The following is a 19664-nucleotide window of genomic DNA, read 5'->3' as shown; positions in this document are numbered from 1 at the left end:
TCCCTGGGCCTTCGGGTCTCTTCTGTAAAATCAGGATTGCTGTGAGGATTTACAGGCATTAAGTGAGTAAATCGTCTCCACGAGTGTCAAGTACATGGTCCGTTCTTTACAGGGGTTTGCCTGTTACTTAATGCTTAGTTTGTGGCGTATATGAACATCATCAGTTGATGAATGTTGAGTCAAATTCTACTTTTAATAAGTTCTCTTTATTCTGACAGCAGTTTAAGGTATTTTAGCACTTAATTTATTCTTTCTATAGTGCATGTGTGACTAAGTCACATATAAAATTAAGTTTTTAGGAAGGTGCTCTTTTCTCTTGTATGAATACTTTGCACTAGCATACACTTATTACACATTTTTAAAATGTATTTTTAAGAAAATAAATGTTAATCAACCTACTTTAGGAGTTAAATACTGATTTATATTTTGTTTCTATTTTTCTGTGTCTAGGAAAGGTTTCAGTTTCCCGCTCAAGTGACTGATGTATCTGAAAATGCTAAGGATCTTATTCGAAGGCTTATTTGCAGCAGAGAACACCGACTTGGTCAAAATGGAATAGAGGACTTTAAAAAACACCCATTTTTCAATGGAATTGATTGGGATAATATTCGAAACTGTGAAGCACCTTATATTCCAGAAGTTAGTAGCCCAACAGATACATCGAATTTTGATGTGGATGATGATTGTTTAAAGAATTCTGTAAGTATGACGTTGAGAAGAAGTTCTGTCCCTCTCTTTCTTTTTAATGTGCTTATGAAGCAGTTGTATGGACCTCCTTATCAGTTACCAGTCAGACGGTTACCTTGGCTTCTAGTATTTATTCTCTCATATATCCAAAATTAAGAGAGTTCACTGGGGTGAACATGTTTATTCATGACCAGGAGTGAAATTAAACTTCACATATTTACTAATGCGATCAGTTATGCCATGAGGTTTCCTAGGAAGAGGAGAAATTAGATGCTTAGAGAAGTGGACTTCATGATGGCAGTGAAGAGTTTGGCAAATCTCTCCCTCAAAAGCTCCACGATACTGAACAGAATTGTCAAAAACAACCATTTTGGGGCTTGACAATTTAATGCAAGGGAAATAAGTTGAGAAGCATTTATTCATGAGAAACCAAACTTTGGTTAAAAACTTCCCCCACCCCATTCCATCTGCCTGGTTGGGGCCGTAGAGCTGCTGGCAGGAGCCTGATTTCATTTTGAGAGCGACCCGTGCCCGGTGGTGTTGCCACTGAAAGTAGCAAACCTGGTAGGAGAGCAGACTTGCTATGCTGACGTCATAGTCTCCCTTGAGGCGGGTGGCAGAGCTGCAGAGTGGCCGGACACTGGGTCCCTTTCAGCTTGTGGGCCCACATGGTTCATCAGCCTCTGCTCTACACCTTTAGGTCACATTGTTACAATTTAGGACAGTAAGAACATAGAGTTTTATGGGTGTTGCCTTTTTAGCCTTCTTAATTTGAACTTTATTTTTTTCTTCCGTTATTTTTATTTCTTATGGTTTTAATTCTGCACTAAGAATTTGTATATGGATTTTCTGTCACTTTTCACTGTTCAGTAAGTAGCACGTGCAAGGTAGGTAAGGGTTTCCTAGGTTTCCCTCTCTGAGCCTCCAAGATAAAATTAAATGGACTTTCCTCATCAGGTTTTTATTATAAGAATTATATTTACTGCAAGCAGAAATTTGAGTCATTCCAAATTAAATACGTAGTACAGTCGATTCTGATTATGGTAGTTCTGTGTTCCATGAAGTTCCTGTGTGTGCTGTGTTCGTGACTATTGAACCATTGTTCCTAGGGGACATTCAGGGTTAAGTTCTTCTGAGCCTCTGGTCATTTCATTCAACCAGTCAGTACATAACCTTGTTTTATGTATGTTTCTTTGTAAAGACACCGTATTGAATATATATCGTTGTGTAACTAACAGCAAGTTCACAGCCAACAGCCGTGTAACTCAGGCCTGAGCAGAGCTTCTCTGACATGCATACGTATTTGTAAGGCACGTCGCAGCCGTCTGGCTTAGAAGCCGTATAGATGGCCCTTCCACACTCTGCTTGGAGGACATTTTAAACAACACAGTCACCCATAAAAAGCAGAAACACGTGAAAGACATGGCCCATGCAGACCTTGGAAGGAATACTTTTTTGTCATTATCAGAGCTGAAACAAGAAGGCAGAGCATCTTCTTGTTCAGTCCCAGCTGGAAACTTAGGCATCCGGCGGCTGAAAGAAATTTTTTTCCTTTGCCTGTGTCTGCGACTGATTGCAGAAGTACTATGAATATTGATTTGGGGTTACAAATAACTTTTAGTGACGAGGCAAATCTGCACATATGCATACATGAATAATCGCTGTGCTGTCAACGTCAGACTTCCATCTGGAGTTTAATTTTATTAGAATATTACAGCGGCAGGGTTCATTGTCTGGATTCTAGATCGCTGCGCATCTGCCCCAGACTTAATCTGTGTTTCTAAATCGAACAGCCATGTATTTCCTATTGTTAGTTAATATCATAAGCCAACTTGCAGGTCACGGTTATTTATTTCTTACCAGATGTTTTTTCATCCTTCAGGAAACGATGCCCCCACCCACACATACTGCATTTTCTGGCCACCACCTGCCATTTGTTGGTTTCACATATACTAGTAGCTGGTAAGTTGGAAAAGTTAACATAATTTGGACAACTTAAAGCAAATTAAGATGAATTGAAGTTTTAAAAAAATATATGAGAGAGCCTTGTAAGTGAAGACAATTTTAAAATAGAGGCTGAAGCTACTGCTGGAAAAAGTTAGATGTCCTGTAACGAATAGAACCTAGGAGAATCTTAAGTCAGTTTGGAGGAGAGAGAGATTTCAGAATCTTCCTCTCGGCAGTGGGGCAGGAATCAGAAGAGTCCCTTGCGTTTGAGCAAATACGATCCAGGTGCCAAGCTCCAGGACCAGTCATCCATCTTAGCCCTGTTTTCATGGACCGGGTCCTGGTCCTCCTTCTCCAGTGTAAGCGGAGTGTGATTACATTCACTCCTTGTGTGCCCCCCTCAATTCCTTGACTGCCTCCTGTTCTCCTGTGTGGTTTTGCTGAGTTGACATCATCATTACAGTCCAATTCCAAGTTTCTGCCTGTACCCGTGCCGTTCACAGCGTCCAGAGAAAAGCACCTGACCATTCTCACTGGTCTCACCTTCCACGGTGATGATTACCAACCTCCAGGACCCTTCTTGCTGCCTGTGCCCGCTCTTCCGCTCTCCCCTGATGAGCTCACTTCCTCCTGCACGGACAGGTTGAGGCAGACAGTTCTCACACGCTCTTCTGCGCGGTCCCACCTGCCCCCCTCTGCCCTGAGCGCTTGCCTGTGCGGATGAACGGTGGGGTCTCCCATTCCACCCTGTCTCATGTCTGCTCTCATCTTGTGCGTCCCAGCTCCTTCCCATCACAGCACCTCCGTCTCTGACCTTCCAGGGCACTTGCCTGACTTCTCACCTTTCTGGCCAATCCTTCTCTGTCTCTGTAGTTGATGCCTACTGATCTCCTGATCTCCTGGGGCCCCACGGCTTCATCTTGGGAACTTTTCCCCTTATACTGTAGTGCACTCCCCGATATTTGCTGGTGACTCCCGAATGTGAGACCCCTCTGCTCTCTCCTGCTTAAAATCTCTCCGAACCCCTACATCAGATGTTCGCAATCTTGGCTCTTAGATTTCTCTGAACCCGTCTGAGGGGTCCTGCTAAAAGATAAGTCGGAGCGTGTCACTCCCCTGTTCAGGACCCATCCCCACTGTCCCCCAACTCCAGTGGCTCATCTTAATCCCAGTCAACATTCTTACAAGACCCTGCATGACTGGCTCACTTTCTCTTTCCCGCTACTTTTAACCTGGCCGACTCCGCTCCAGCCACACACTGCTCCTTTCTGGCCTGGGACAGTGCCAGACCTACTCCTTTCTCAGCGCTCTTGCACTTCTGTTCACCTGCCTGGACTGCTCTTCCCTCCCGGTTACTCCCTCTGGACTTTATTCAGAGTTCCTCTCTGAGTGATAGCCTCCTGGCCACTTTGTCTAGATTTTTATGTCTTCCCCCTCGGTACTTCGCCCTCCCCTTTCCTGCTTGATGTTTTCTCCTTAGCATTCAGCATTGCCTAATGCCCTGAATATTGCATTTCCTTATCTCATTTGTTTCCGTCTCCATCACGGGAACAGAAGCTCTTCATGGGCAAGTGTCAGTTTTGCTCACTGCTAAATGTCTAACACTTCAAATATTTTTCGCTAAGTTATATTGAATTAAAGGAAGCATTTCACTTTTGAGTCCAAATTCTGATGAAGAGGACCGTGGTCTGTACTTTGACTATTGTTGCACTTATGTGGTCACCTTGTGTTTACTAAACATCATTTTGTAAGTTGTGGTTATTGAAATTCAAGATAATTGGAACTATTTCTCATTTTTAAAAAATGCTTCTAAAAACAGGTTTGTGTTGAGATTTGCAAACAGTGTGTTTTACCGCCACCCTAGACGGCTAACTGTAGCTAGATATCAAAATCCATGTTTTTAAAGGACAACTGCAGAAGGCTCTTTGTTTCTTCAAACTTTCTTTTCCGCATGACCTCATGTTTTTCTGTTTCTTCAGTGTTCTTTCCGATCGGAGCTGTTTACGGGTCACAGCGGGTCCCGCGTCCCTGGACCTTGATGTCAGTGTCCAGAGGACTCTCGACAACAACCTGGCGACCGAGGCGTATGAGAGGAGAATCAAGCGCCTCGAGCAGGAGAAGCTTGAGCTGAGTAGAAAGCTTCAAGGTAAATATATATTAACGATGGTATCTTCCCTTTTGGAGTTGGACTCAGAGTTTGAAGAACTGTTATTATGAGGGGTCGTTTTATCTTGAAAAGAAATTTTTGTATGAAGGGGAAAAAGTCCAGTTGAAGACTCCTTTGCGGAATACAGAATGATACTGTTTATGTAGACTCAGGAGGTAAACAGCACCCCCGACGTAGCGTTCGTCTCCCCCCCCCCCCGGGTTCGTATGTGCGCCCGTGAACTCATCTAGGGAGAAGGAAACGGGGCTGCTCGAGGGAAAGGAGCCCTTCCCATCCCACTGTAGCGCTCGGGATCGCTGTCCTATTTTCTCAGCCTTGAAAGTGTGACTTCCTGGCAAACTGTCCTCTTCTGCATCACTCCTGTCATGATACTTGGTGACTATAAAATGCAGGTTGGCAAACCTCTTACTGTTCTGACGGTCTCTGGATTCTTACACGTCCAATGATCTTGTCCTCCGCCCGACCTCATCCAGCTCCATTGTTGAGACTACAGTATCCAGAATTCTTTACAAATCTCAGTTTCTTTTTTTAAAGTCTTTTTTTTTCTTTTTAAGATTTTATTTATTTATTTGTCAGAGAAAGAGAGCATGTGCAGGGAGAACAGCAGGCAGAGGGAGAAGCAGGCTCCCTGCCGAGCAGGGAGCCTGATGCAGGGCTTGATCCTAGGACCCTGGGATCATGACCTGAGCCGAAGGCAGACACTTAATCGACTGAGCCACCCAGGTGCCCCTAATCTCAATTTCAAGCAAATCCTGCATCATCTCCTGTTCGTAGTGGTCTAGTTCACTCCCTCTGGTGCCTCCCACGTTCCTTCTGTTCCACGATTACCTGCAGCTCCATCCCCCTCACCCTGTGCCTTGTACCCTCCGTCCTTCCGTGGTCAGTCGTAATCAGACCCTTAACTTGGATCCTCACATCTGTTGCTCTGACTTCTGTCTGCCACACTCCCTTGCGGGAACCCCAGCCCTGTTGACCTGCATTCCGTCTGCGACTGTGTGGCTGAAGGTAACGGACTTAGGACAAGCAGGGTGCTGATTGATCCCACCTGAGATTCATGAGCACAGATCTCAAGTCCATGGGCTGGCTGTCCAGCAGTCCTGCTTCCCAGGCCGCAGCTTCTCACCTGTCAGCATCTGACCTACTTGGCCATTCCCCCTCCTGACAGCTCTTTCTTCTTTTGGCTTCTGGGACTCATGAATCTCCTAGTTTTCTTTTTCCTCATAAACCAGTTATGGTTTATTCTGTCTCACTTCCTGAGTTCTCCTGAACTCTTTGACCCGTGAATGTCAGGGTCCCCCAGAGCAGTCCAGGCTCTTAGGTGCTTGAAACTACAACCTTCCAGGCATCTTTAAGTCTTTCCCTTCTGTCACACCTCCCATCTCGCCCATCAGCAAACCCGGGCAGCTCTGCCATCACAGAAGATCCAGAGTCCCATCCCCACTCACTGTGTGGCCATCACCCCATTCACGTCACCACCACCATCACCCGCCTTCTTGTAACCGCTTTCTAGCTGCTTTCCCCGCCTTACCTCGGCCCCTCCACCCCCACTGTTCCTTCTGTCTCTGGCCACCCTGGGCTCCCTGGCTGTTCTTTCCACAAACCAGGCATGTCCCCACTTCAGGGCCTTTGCATCTGCATCTGCCCTGCCTTAAATTTTCTTCCTTTGGTGTTCACATGACTCATTCCCTTACCTCCTTCAGGTTTCTACTTGAGTGTTACCTTGAAATGATACCTTTCCTGACCGCTGTGTTTAAAACCTAACCTTGCTGTATCTCCAGCACTTACTATCCCTCTTTCCAGATTTATTTTCTCCAGAATAGAGGACATAACATACAATTTATTTTATTTACTCCTTTTGTGAATGAAGGAATGTATGTATAAATAATCAAATAGCTTGTAACTGTTAAGAGAGAAGGAAGCGAAGTTTTACAACAATAAAATGTTGCTGTTATACTTTTAGAGACTCAGTAGAGAAAAAAACTACAGACATCAATAAAACAGACTTTTCTATTTCTCAATAAGTTGCTAAGATCTCTGCATGTGGATTACTACTTCTTTGTGATGCAAGTTGTTTGAGTTTTTATATTTACCGTATATCATTGTATAAATTTCAGATGTACACCTTGTTAATTTGATACGTTTGTATACTGTAATAAGACTGTTGTAGTGATGTTCAGTACTTCTGGCATATACGTATAATAATTCACGGCATCGTTATCTGTATTTATGACACTGTGCATTAGATCTCTGTGACTTAGTTCTACTTGTTGCGAGTTGGTACCTTAAACAGCATCAGTCTCTGGCCTCGACTCCTGCCCCATCCCCTGATAATTACAGTGTTACTCTCTGTTTTTCATGAGTTTGTCTTTTTTAGATCTCACATATAAGTGATATCATATAGTGCTTGTCTTTCTCCGTCTGACTGTCGTGTGCTCAAGGTCCACCCATCCGTGTTGTCACAAATGGCAGGAAACTCTCCTTTCTCGTGGCTGAATTATTCAGCCTGTACCCAGTCTTTTTTACCCATTCATCCATTGATGAGCCTTTAGGTTGTTTCCATATCCTGGTTCCAGTGAATAATGCTTCAGTAAACATGGGGGCTCATGTATCTCTTCGAAATCCCGTTTCATTTCCTTTGAGTATGTAGCCAGACGTGGAATTGCTAGATGGTCTGCCAGATCGATTTTTAATTTTTTGAGGAAACTTCATAACGTTTTCAATCATGGTTGGACACGTTTACATTCCCACCGACTGTGTGCAAGGGTTCCCTTTTCACTCCATTCCTGTTGTCTCTTGTCTTCTTCTTGATAGCCATTCTGACAGTTTGAGCATCGTGACATTGCAGTGTTGATTTGCATTTCCCTGATGATGAGTGATGTTAAGCATCTTTCATGTGCCTGTTGGCCATTTTGAAGTACTTTTTTGAAAAGCCTCTATTTAGTTCTTCCGTCCTTTTTAAAATTGGATTGTTTTTTGTCATTAAATTGTATGAGTTCTTATATATTTTGAATATTAGCCCCTTATCCAATATATTGCTTGCAGAAGTTTTCTCCCATTCTGTAGGTTGTCTTTTCATTTTGCTAGTGGTTTCTTTTGCCTTACAGAAAGAAGCTTTTAAGTTTGATGTAGTCCCCTTTGTTGATTTTAGCTTTTGTTGTTTGTGCTTTTGGCATCATATCCAAAATATCATTGCCAAGACCCGTGTCTGGGAGCTTCTAACCTATGTGTTCTTCTTGAAACTTGCTATCAGGTCTTATGTTTAAGTCTTTGATCTATTTTGAGTTAATTTTTGTGAGTGGCATGAGAGGGGCCCACTTTCATTGTCCTGCATGTGTTTATCCAGTTTTGCCAGCACCATTTGTTGGAGAGACTGTCCTTTCTCCATTGGGTGTTCTTGGCTCCCTTGTTGAATACTAGTTGACCATATATGCCAGGATTTGATCCTGGGCTCTCTGTGTTGTTCTGTTGGTCTGCATGTCTGTTTTTGTGCCAGTAATATTGTTTTCATTACTGTAGCTTTGTAGTATAGTTTGAAATTAGGAAGCGTGATGCCGCTAGCTCTGTTCTTTTTATCAGGACTGCTCTGTCTTTTCAGGATCTTTTGTGATTCCACAACAAGTTTTAGGATTGTTTCTTCTATTTCTGTGAAGAATCCCTTGGGTGTTTTGATGGATATTATGTTAAATCTGTATGTGGCTTTGGGTAGTATAAGCACTTTAACGATATTAATTCTTCTGATCCATGAATATGCAATAGTTTTCCATTTGTGTCATCTTCAGTTTTTTCAGCAAACTCTTATAATTTCCGTTGTATAGATCTTTCCCTTACTTGGTTAAATTTTTTCTTGAGTGTTTTATTGTTTTTGATGCTGTTGTGAATGGGATACTTTTCTTTTTCAGATGTTTCATCATGACTGTAAAGGAATACAACAGATTTATATGTGTTGATTTTGAATCCTACAACTTTACTGAATTTGTTAATCAGTTCCAGCAGTTTTATCTTGGTTTGCTCTTTGGGATTATATAAAATCATATCAACAAATAGCACCAATTTTACTGTCTTGCTGATTTGGCTGCCTTTTATTTCTTTGTCTCGCCTGACTGCTCAGCTAAGACTTCCAGTACTATATTGAGTAGGAGTGGAAAGAGTGGGCACCCTTGTCTTTTCTCTGATCTTAGATGAAAAGATTTCAGTTTTTCTCCATTGAGTGTGAGGTTAGCTGTTGGTTTGTTGCAAATCGCCTTTATTTTGTTGAGGTATGTTCCTTTTATATCCAATCGGTGAAGGGTGTTTATCATGAAAGGATGTTGCATTTTTTTCAGATGCTTTTGTTGTGTCTGTTGAGATGATCGTGTGATTTTTTTTAGTCGTTCATTTTATTGGGGTGATGTTTTACATTTATTGATTTGCATATGTTGGACCATCCTTGCATCCCAGGGATAAATCCCACTTTGTCATGGTATATAATCCTATGTATGTGTTCTTGAATTCAGCTTGCCAGTATTTTAATGAGAATGTTTGCATCTGTATTCATCAGGGACGTTGGTCTATAGTTTTCTTGTGGTTGTCTTCTCTGCTTTTAGTATCAAGGTAATGCTGGCCTTATGGAATGAGTCTGGAAGTGTTCCTTCCTCCTCATTATTTTGAAGAGGTTGAGGAGGATTGTTGTTAATTTTTCTTAAAATGTTTGGTAGAGGGGCGCCTGGGTGGCACAGCAGTTAAGCGTCTGCCTTCGGCTCAGGGCGTGATCCCGGCGTTATGGGATCGAGCCCCACATCAGGCTCTTCCGCTATGAGCCTGCTTCTTCCTCTCCCACTCCCCCTGCTTGTGTTCCCTCTCTCGCTGGCTGTCTCTGTCTCTGTCGAATAAATAAATAAAATCTTTAAAAAAATTTAAAAAAAATGTTTGGTAGAATTCACCGGTGAAGCTGTCAGTTCCTAAGGATTTCTGTGTTGGGAGGTTTTTGATTACTGATTCAATCCCGTTGCTCGTTATTGGTCTGTTCAGACTTTCTGTCTCTTTTTGATTCAGTCTTGGTGGGTTGTGTGTTTCTAGAAATGTATCCATCTCTTCTAGGTTATGTAAGTTCCTGGCCTATAATTGTTCATGGTGGTCCAGTATGATCTGATATATTTCTGTAGTATCAGTTGTAATGTCTTTCATTTTAAATTTTATTTGAGTCTCTTCTTTTTTTCTTAGTGTAAAGGTTTGTCAATGTGGTTTATCTTTTCAAAGAACCAGCTCTTGGTTTCTTTGATCTTCTCTGTTGTTTTTCTGGTCTCTGTTTCATTTGTTTCTGCTCTGAACCTTATTTTTTCCTCTCATCTAACTTTGGGGTTAATTTGTTATTTTTCTTAAAGTTCCTTGAAGTATAAATTAGGTCATTTGAAATCTTTCTAATTTCTCAGAATGTACATTTGTTGCTATAAACTTTCTCTCAGAGCTGCTTTAATCCATCCATTCCACAAATTTGATATGTTGTATTTTCATTTTCATTTGTTTTAAGAAGTTCGATTTCTTTTTTGATTTCTTCTTTGACCCCGTGGTTGTTCAGAATTATTTAATTTCCACATATTTATAGATCTTCTCACTTTCCTCTTGTTAATTTCTAATTTCATACCATCCTGGTCAGAAAAGATGGTATAATTTCTTCTTAAATTTTCTAACATTAGTTTTATGTCGTCTCATATGATCTGTCCTGGAGAATGTCCTGTGTGCACTTGGTGGTGGATGGAATGTTCTGTAATGTCTGTTCCAAGTCCATTTGTTCTGAAGTAGGGATCGATTGCAACATTTCCTTGCTGATTTTCTGTCTGGACGGTTCATCCATTGCTAATAGTGGAGAAGTGAAACCACCTACCGTTATCATACTGTCTGTTTCTTCTTTAAGATCTGTTAGTTTTTGCTGAATATATTCAAGTGCTTGGTGTTAGCAGCATGTATTTACAATTATTATATCTTCTTAATGCATTGACCCCTTTATTATTATATAGTGATCTTTGACTCGTTTCCGTTTCTGGTTTGAAGTCTATTTTGTCTGATGTAATTATGGCTATTCCCACTTTGTTTTGGTTTTCGTTAGCTTGGATGCTTGGAATCTTACCTTCCATTCCTTCACTTTGAGACTGTGTGTATCTTCCGAGTGATGAGTCTCCTTTAGGCAGCATATACTTGGGTCTTGTTTTTTTGTTTTTGATTTTTAGAGAGTGTGTGCACGTGCACAAGCAAGGGGAGGGGAAGGGTAGAGGGAGAGAATCTTGAGGGGGCTCCACGCCCAGCACAGGGCTCCATCTCATGACCCTGAGATCATGACCTGAGCCCAAATCAAGAGTCAGATGCTTCACCATCTGAACCACCCAGGCACCCCTTGTTTTTGTTTTTGTTTTTAGTCCATCCAGGCACTCTGTGCCTTTTTATTGGTGAGGTCAGTCCGTTTACGTTTGGGGTGATTATTGATATTTAAGCGCTTACTACTGCCAATTTATCTTTTGCCTTCTGGTTATTTTGTCTCCATTGTTTCTTTTAACTTTTGTTTCTCTCTACCTTTTCCAGTTGGTGGTTTTCCGTGGTGATTTGCTCCTTCTCCCTTTTTTATGTTTTGTGTCTCTGCCCTTGATTTTTGCCATGTGGTGAGCATGAGGTTAGTATAAAAGTCTCCTAGATAAACTTGTCCTTTCTCTGCTGATGGCAGCTTACCTTCATTCACCTATAAAGTTTCCATCCTTTTACGACTTCCCTTTATATTTCTGGTGTCACAAATTATCTCTTTTTTGCTATGAATTTGTTACCAAATTGTAGTACAGTTATTTTTAATATCACTTTCCTTTAACATTTATGCTGCAATTAAGTATGCAACGTTATTCTGAAATAAAGTTACAGTTCTCTAATTCGAATGTCTTGTTTAAAATCTTAATCAGAATTTTGTGTGCTTTCATTTTTTCATTTCAGTTTTAAGAGCTCCTTTCAGTAAGGCACGTCTGGTGGTGGCGCACTCCCTCAGCTACTGTCTGTCTTGGAAAGCCTTTATCTCTTCTTCATATCAGAAGTATAGCTTTGCTGGATAGAATATTCTTGGCTGATGGTTTTTATCTGTCAGTACTTTGGGTATATCACCCCACTCTCCTGGGCTGTAGTTTCTCCCGGGAAATCTGCTGATACCCTGGTGGTGTGGGTGACATCCTTTACCCCCTGGTTGCCTTTAAAATTCTTTACCGTGGACTCTTGACAGTTTCATTATAAGGTGTGTTAGTGGAGGTCTTTTTACATTGAGATAGAAGGTGTTCTATTCAGCTGTGTGGACTTGTATGTCCAGTTCCCTTCCCAGTTTTGGAAAGTTCTCAACTATTATTTCTTTAAATAAATTACCCCCCCCCCATGGTATCCCCATTTTCCTTATGTTTGCTTGTCTAATGGAGTATGATAACTCTTGTAGCATTTTTTCACTTTTTAAAAATCTCCATTCTCTCTCCTCTCCCACCCAAATCATTTCTAGATTCCCACCCTCCAAATCGAGTATTCTGTCTTCCATCCGATCTGCTGTTTCCAGTGCTTTCCAATGCACTGAAGAGGACTCATATATTGAGTCCTTCAGCTCCAGAATTTTTGCTTCTCTCTCATAATTTCAACCTCTTTCATTAATTTTATTCCTGAGTTCATTGAATTGCCTTTCTGAGTTTTCTTGTAGCTCATTGAATTGCTTCATAACCACTATTTTGTATCTTTCATCAGTGAGAACACAGTGTTTTGTGTCTTTGAGTTTGGTTGCTGCAGAATAGGCCTTTTCTTTTTGTGAAACCCTACTATTGTGATTTTTTTCATAGTGTGTCATGGAATGTACCTCTGCTGTCACATCTGAAGTAGCAAACACCTTTCCTGCTTAGGTAAGCTTTTGTTTCCTTGGATTCTAAGGGTTCAGTAGGTTGTCAATCAGAAGCCTTTCTTTTGTTTTCCAAAAGATGGCGCTGTAGCACAAGATTTTGGCTTCTCCTGGTGCTCTGTCTAACTGGGAAAGGAGCTAGGACAAGGCTGGTTTGCAGTTTTCATTGGACTCAACTTACCTCCGGTTTCAAATATCACAAAGCAAGATCTACACAGAGCCTGACTGGGGCTCTCTCTTCCTCACTCCGTCAACTGTCCGAGATTTATTCTGCGCTTAAGCTTCCTACCTTGTGCCGTTTCTATATCTGGCAAATGTGTTGAGTGGGAGATTGGCCATGTATTCGAGACAGACTCTTTTCCTTGGGCAAGACTTTTTTTCTGAAATACTCTAATACTTTCAGTCTGAGTTTTAGAAGCTGCTAACTTCCCCTGTAGTCTCCAGGTACAACAAGTGCACTACGACGAAAGTAGCACCACATATTTAGGTATCTCGAGGTTTCCAAATTGTTTCCGCAGCCCCACCCATTCTCCGGAAGTTGTCATGTGTTTTCACTCCAGAGTGATATCCTTCAATTTAGGGCAACCTGGAGCCTCAGCCGGCTCACAGAACCGGGTAAAATTCAGAAGTCAGAGGCAGTTGCCAGTCTTCTCGCCTCAGAATGGCTCGTGCCTCTGTTTTATTGTACTTAGTCCTATTTGCTTTCTCAGATACGTGATTTCTGTAAAAATAAGATTTTTGCAAGTTACATATTTTTACTTTTTGCAGCAGGAGTGAGAGACCTGGTGCTTCCTACTCCTTCCTATTCTGAATGAGAAATTCCTGTATACCAGGCTTTTTTGATGTTTTTAATTATCTAACATGTTCTTAGAAACTATCGTTATGTGTGATTGGTATCATTTGCGCCAGGCAAGTGCAATGAAAATGTGGGATCATTGCCTTTTTGTATTAACGCCTGTTTCATGCAGTGGCATAGGTTTACATCAGGCTGTTTCATCCATTTATCAGCTATTTCTTGAACACTGATGACCCAGGACCTGTTGTGCACATGACTGGGGATGTAACAGTGAGCAGAACATGAGAAAAATACTTGCCGTGCAGCGCTTACTTTGAGGAGACCAGTGCAAAATCAGATACAAAGCAGGGTCATCGGCTGAGAATGAGGAAGGTGAAGAGTGTAATAGATGTTTGACAAGAAAAAGAATATGTGAAATGGTCAGCTTAGAGAAGAGGAAATGGTCTAGAGACACAGCTAAGGACTGCCAGTCATCACCAACTGTTCGATGTCAGTAGACATGAATTTGAAGAAACTGTTTTCTTCAGCTACGTTGTCAGCTTCCAGGGTGGGAGCACAAGTAGGAGAATCAGAGTCAGCCAAGACTGGGGTTTTCTAGGGTGGGCGTATTGGAGGAGAGGAGGGCAGAGAGATGGAAGGTGTGTGTGCAGAGCTGTCCATTGTAGTGATGGACCATGGAACCCAACCTGGGTATATAAGGAAGAAAAGGGGAAAACTGAATAGCATTAGGACAGTGGATTTGATGTCTTGGTGGGAATGAGCATCATTGAAGTGGTGCCTGGATTGAGCACACTGTAAAGATGAGAGAGAATGGTGTACTTGAAATCAAGATTTGAGAGGCCATACAGTTACTAAAGAACGGAAAAGTGTACAGTAGCATTTCTCAGTAGGCGAACTACTGGCGTTTGGGGCAGGGCGATTCTCTGATGTGGGAGACTTTCACATTCTGTAAGATACTGAGCTTTCTTGGTCCCCAGACACTAAATACCTTTAGCCATCTCCTAGCTATACCTGTGTCAGCACCTCCCGCTCCCTGCTGTATGCACACCTATTCATTTCTAAGCTCAGACGAGGTGAGACCACAGGTCTAGGGTGTGACTGGTAGATTTCATGATTTTGCTGGAGACCAGCTAGGTTGTTTTGGGCTGCAAATGATAGAATTCTTAAATAATACAGATTTATTATCTCATGTAGGAAGTCAGAAGTAGACCATTTCAGTGCTGATAGTGGGGTTAGCTTCTCTCTGATTTTCATGCCTTTCCTCTCATGATTCTACTATACTCCCAAAATTCCAGATCATGTCTGGACACATGTGGCGACCAAAAGAAGGCTCGCTTCCTTTCATCCATCTCTCACTCTGTGGGAGACTTACACCTTTCCAGGAAGCCCCCTAGTGGACATCTTCTCAAGGAACTGTTAGTTCTCGCCAGGTCACACCCCTAATTCTTAACCTGTACTGGCAGCATAGAGTGGGTCCCCCACCTCTGATTAAACCACCTTCAGTTTCGGTTGGCCTGTCTTGTCAGTGCACATTGTAGTCTGATACCTGAATTCGGTTCACAAGCAAGAGGGTAAAAAGCCCCACCCGTGTCTGCATGGGGGATTTGTATGCCCGAGAAGCCAGAGTGTTGCGTGGATTGTCTGTTTTTGGTGTTAAAGTCACTAAGAATAATAAAAAGGGTTGTAATGAAAGAAGGGCAGTGAACAATGTGTGAAATTGTTAGCCAAAGACAGAATAAGCAAGACAATGGATATTCAGCAGACAAGTAATGGGCATTTTAGCAGACTGGGATTTACAGGGTGGACAGAGGGAGCAAAGCAGAGCTAGGACACCTACCCGCCTCCACACCCTGCAGGATGTGGAGTCTAGGAGGAAAAGGAACTGTTAGTAGTATCCACTGGCTATTTTTATATCTCCCTTTTTCTGCTCTTCACTTAGGTATCTTTCTAATACATATATATTTTTTTGAGAAAGAGAGCATGCATGCACTTGTGTGCCTGTGGTGGGGGAAGGGGCAGACGGAGAGGGAGAGAGAATCTTAAGTAGACTCAGCACTGAGCATGGAGCCCTGCACGGGCCAGGCTTGATCTCACCACCCTGAGGTCACGACCTGAGCCACAATCAGGAGTTGGTCACTTAACTTACTGAGCCACCCAGGCGCCCCCTTAGATATCTTTTAAAAACAAATAAAGGATGTTCTTTTAAAAATATTAAGTACAAATGCATTGATATTTACGATGTTTTGAACTGGAAAAGTATACGAAGTACTTACTCAATGTAGAAGATCATGATTGGATGCACGATAGGCACATCTTACACCTTTAATTCAAATTAACCAGTGTTTATGCATATGAAGATCATGATCCTATTCTCCGTACAGATGGCGATAATTAATTAGAAAGTCTCCCTCTTCTGAAGGCCACAGTATTTTGGAGCTCGTGTGTGTGTGTGTGTGTGTGTGTGTATCTTTGCTCCCTCTGTCCATCCTATAAATCCCAGTCTACTAAAATGCCCTTTACTTGTCTGCTGGAGTTACGTGTGATATGTATATGTGTGTGTGTGAGTATATACATATGTATATACACCTATGTGAGTGTGTATATATATTATACATATTATATACATACACACACATAAAATATACACACATATATGTACATACGCACATATATAAAACATATGTTATACATATAAGTAATATGGCATATAAGCAATAATATGTTACATAAGGCAATATATAAATAATATAAGTAGTATAAAGCAATCAGCAATGATTTGTACTAACCAGAAATTATGCTGAGATACTATTGCAAACCCTCCATAAGATAGCACAATAACTATTCTAGGACCAGGGTGGTTTCATTTCTGATAAAATGCTTTAAAGTTTTCTTTGTTTCCATATCTTCTGATAATATCTGGGAATAAACCTCAGTAGAGTTAATGTTTCTTAAATACCTTGCATCTTCTGATTAGAACCTCAAGAATAATAATCTCTATTTTAACTACATCAATGAGCCGAAGTCATCTGTAAGTGGGTGGGCTTCAACTTTCATACATAAAATTTGGGGACCAGCATTTCTATGTATTGTATTCACTTGACCCTTGAAACAGTGCGGATTTGAACTGGGTGGGTCCTGTGGATTTTTTTTTTTTTTTATAAATACAGTACAGCCGATGTGTTTTTTCTTCCTTATGATTTTCTCAGTAACATTTCCTTCTTTTCAGCTTATCTGGTTGTAAGAATACAGTGTATAATACATAGAGCATACAAAGTATTATCAATCAACTGTATCTGGTCTACAGGAAGCTTTCAGTAGTTGTTTTGGGGTCAGAAGTTATATACAGATTTTCACCTGCATGGGGACGCTCAGTGCCCCTAAACACCCCACCCCTGCACTGTTTATGGTTGACTATTAAATCTCTAAACCACCCTTAACACACCAGACTCTGTTTTTAATGCATCATCTGACCCAGGAAGTTTTTGGGGTTATCATATGATGACACTTCCTGCTAGGATGAACGGGGGCTGAATGGTCGTTGGCTCAGTGGTAGAATGCACCAGCCGTGTTTGAAATGGATAATCTCACAAGTTAGTAGGCAGATCCTTTCCTACATCTGTTATACTTTTAAAGAATCATGCATTGGAGTTTTGAGATTTAATTGTGATGTGTTTACATGCTTTTTGTCGATGGGTAGATGTTTTGATCAGAATTATATAAAGATTTCTCTAGAAAGAAATATATTGCTCATGGTTTTAAAAATATAAAATGTGGCCTTATTACTCATTTTTTTCTTTTATTCTCTTTTTTTAAGAGTCAACACAGACTGTTCAGGCTCTACAGTATTCAACTGTTGACGGTCCACTGACAGCAAGCAAAGATTTAGAAATAAAAACCTTAAAAGAAGAAATTGAAAAACTAAGGAAACAAGTAAGAGGTAAATTTCTGATTCACTATTAATTCAGTTTAGTAGGTTTTTTAAAAAATGTTTGAGTGCCTGTCATGTGTTATGTGAACTCCGTGGCCGTGAGGGAAGGGCAAGTAAAAATGGTTTCTGCTTGGGGTGCCTCGTGGCTCAGTCAGTGAAGCGTCCGACTCTCGATCTCAGCTTAGGTCATGATCTCACGGTCATGGGTTTGAGCCCTGTCAGGCTCCATGCTCAGTGGGGAGTTTGCTTGAGATTCTCCTTCTCCCTCTGTCCTTCCGCCCCCTACCCCCCGCATGTGCAACTGTCTCTCTCTCTCTCTCTCAAAAAAAAAAAAAAAAAAAAAAGTTTCTGCTTCCAAGGAGCTCACATTTTGGTATGGTGAAAAAACAGATTTGCAATACAGTGGAGAGGCTGTGAGAAAAAGAAGCATGGGTCATTTAGGAGGGGCACCTAACCACGGTTTAAGTTAACAAAGATTGATGTTTTTGGAAGAACCTGTTAGTTTGCGATGTTTCGTTGGAATCTTTCTGGCTGAGCATATATAGGAAAAGGGGAAAGAGTGTTAGGAGTGAGGAAGAAGGACCGTGTGGACAAGGGAACCACATGTATGCAAACACAGAGGCATGTGAAAATTTATTTTCTCCATAACAATTCCTTTCGGCCTGTTGATGAGATTTAATTAAAATTAACTTGGACAGCTGTTGATATGCCTATTATATCCATTCATGCATTTATTCTGTTCATTCAACAAATATTTATTGGGCACCTACTCTGTACCAGGTGGTGTTTTAGGCTCTTGGGATGCAGTACCAAACAAAATTAATAAAATCTTTGTTTTGCTGGGGGGGAAGGCACACAACAGACAAAATAACTATATAACTTTGTAAATGATACAGTATGTTAGAAGGCGGTAAGTACTTAAACACAGAGCAGAATGAGGAGAATGGGTCAGAAGTACAGGAGGAGGAGTTTTATAATTTTAGGGTGGTCTGGGTGTAAGCCTCATTGAGGAGGTGACATGTGAACAAAAACTTGAAGAAGGTAGGAGCTTAGCCATGCAGTTAAATGGGAAACACATGTTCCAGGCAGAAGGACCAACCAGTGCAAAGGCCCTGAAGTCAGAATGTGCCTCATGAGTGCAGTTAGGACCCAGAGGACAGCATGGCTGGAGCAGGAGGAGCAAGCAGGGGAGAGTGGAGGAGGTGAGGCTGGAGAAGTAAAGGGGTGGGGAGGGCCTGTGGCCTGTTTGGTAGAGTCTCACCTACTGTTACAAGGTTTTTGACTTTTTCTGTCAATGTAATGGGAGCCTTTTGCAGGGTTTAGAGGCATGGCACCTTACCTAAGTGTAAGGAGAGAGAGGAAGAAGGTAGTAGTTTAGCTAGGATCATCAGACCTCCAGAAATACTATTTTAAGACCAAAGTAAGTGAAGGAGAAGAAAGAATCTGATACAGGGTCTTTTATAAAAAGGACTGTTTAAAATGCCACGTTAATACTTTGCTTGTATTAAATACACATGGAGCTCTTAAATTTGATAATTCATGCTGTTCTATTTTTTTAAGTGGCTCTCTTCTTAAGAGATACCTCTTTATCAAGTTTCTATAGCTTTATCTTTCTAAAATTAGGGTAGATTAGGAATATGATAAGCAGAATCCTTCACTTTGCTATCAACAATAAAACATCAATAGCAGTGAATCTGTTACAGTTATTTGACACTGAAAAAGCAGTAGAACACAAGACCAGCTGGGATGGTCAGTGATTATCTTCAAAGAGGTAATATGGATTGGGATGACTTCCTCATAAGCCCGTCTTACTTATTAGCTTGAAGAGGGTTTTTTTCTTTTTATAAATTGATTCCTTTGGATTTTCTGTGCGATCGTCACGCATCTGCAAATAGGAACAGTTGTATTTTTGCCTGTTTGATCTGTATGCTGTATGCTTTTTAATTCTATTTATTGCCCTGGCTAGAATTTGCAGCACTGTATTGAAGAATAGTGGTGAGAACAGACATCCTGGCTTTCTGAGGGGAGAGCATTCTGTCTTTCACCCTTGACTGTAATATTAGCTATAGGTTTTTTTATTGATGCTCTTTATCAAGTAAGAAGTTCCCATCTACTCCTATATTCCTGAGGTTGGTTTTTTTTAAATCACAAATGGTTGTTGAAATTTGTCAAATATTTTTTCATCATTTATTGATATAAATATGTGATTTTTTTTCTTCAGTTAGCCTGTTAATATGGTGGATTAGATTGGTTGATTTTGAAA

The 19664-nt window shown here is 41.2% G+C and overlaps 1 protein-coding gene across 13 annotated transcripts in view; it reads left to right on the top strand.

Moving 5' to 3' along the window:
- CDC42BPA (CDC42 binding protein kinase alpha) overlaps positions 1-19664 on the top strand; it is a 310508-nt gene that overhangs the window by 154299 nt on the left and 136545 nt on the right. For all 13 annotated transcript variants that reach the window (XM_045796507.2, XM_087859422.1, XM_045796498.2 and 10 more), the window contains exons 8-11: positions 451-699; positions 2570-2649; positions 4614-4780; positions 17288-17410. In XM_045796507.2, coding sequence (XP_045652463.1) covers positions 451-699; positions 2570-2649; positions 4614-4780; positions 17288-17410 — 619 coding nt within the window. The remainder of the gene's footprint in view (positions 1-450; positions 700-2569; positions 2650-4613; positions 4781-17287; positions 17411-19664) is intronic.

Source organism: Ursus americanus, chromosome 2 (genome assembly GCF_024610735.1).
Source record: "Ursus americanus isolate L20-20 chromosome 2, mUrsAme1.1.p, whole genome shotgun sequence".
In the NCBI taxonomy this organism is placed as follows: Eukaryota; Metazoa; Chordata; class Mammalia; order Carnivora; family Ursidae; genus Ursus; species Ursus americanus.
The sequence above is the reverse complement of the archived record's forward strand: the minus strand, read 5'-3'. Positions and strand labels throughout refer to the sequence as shown.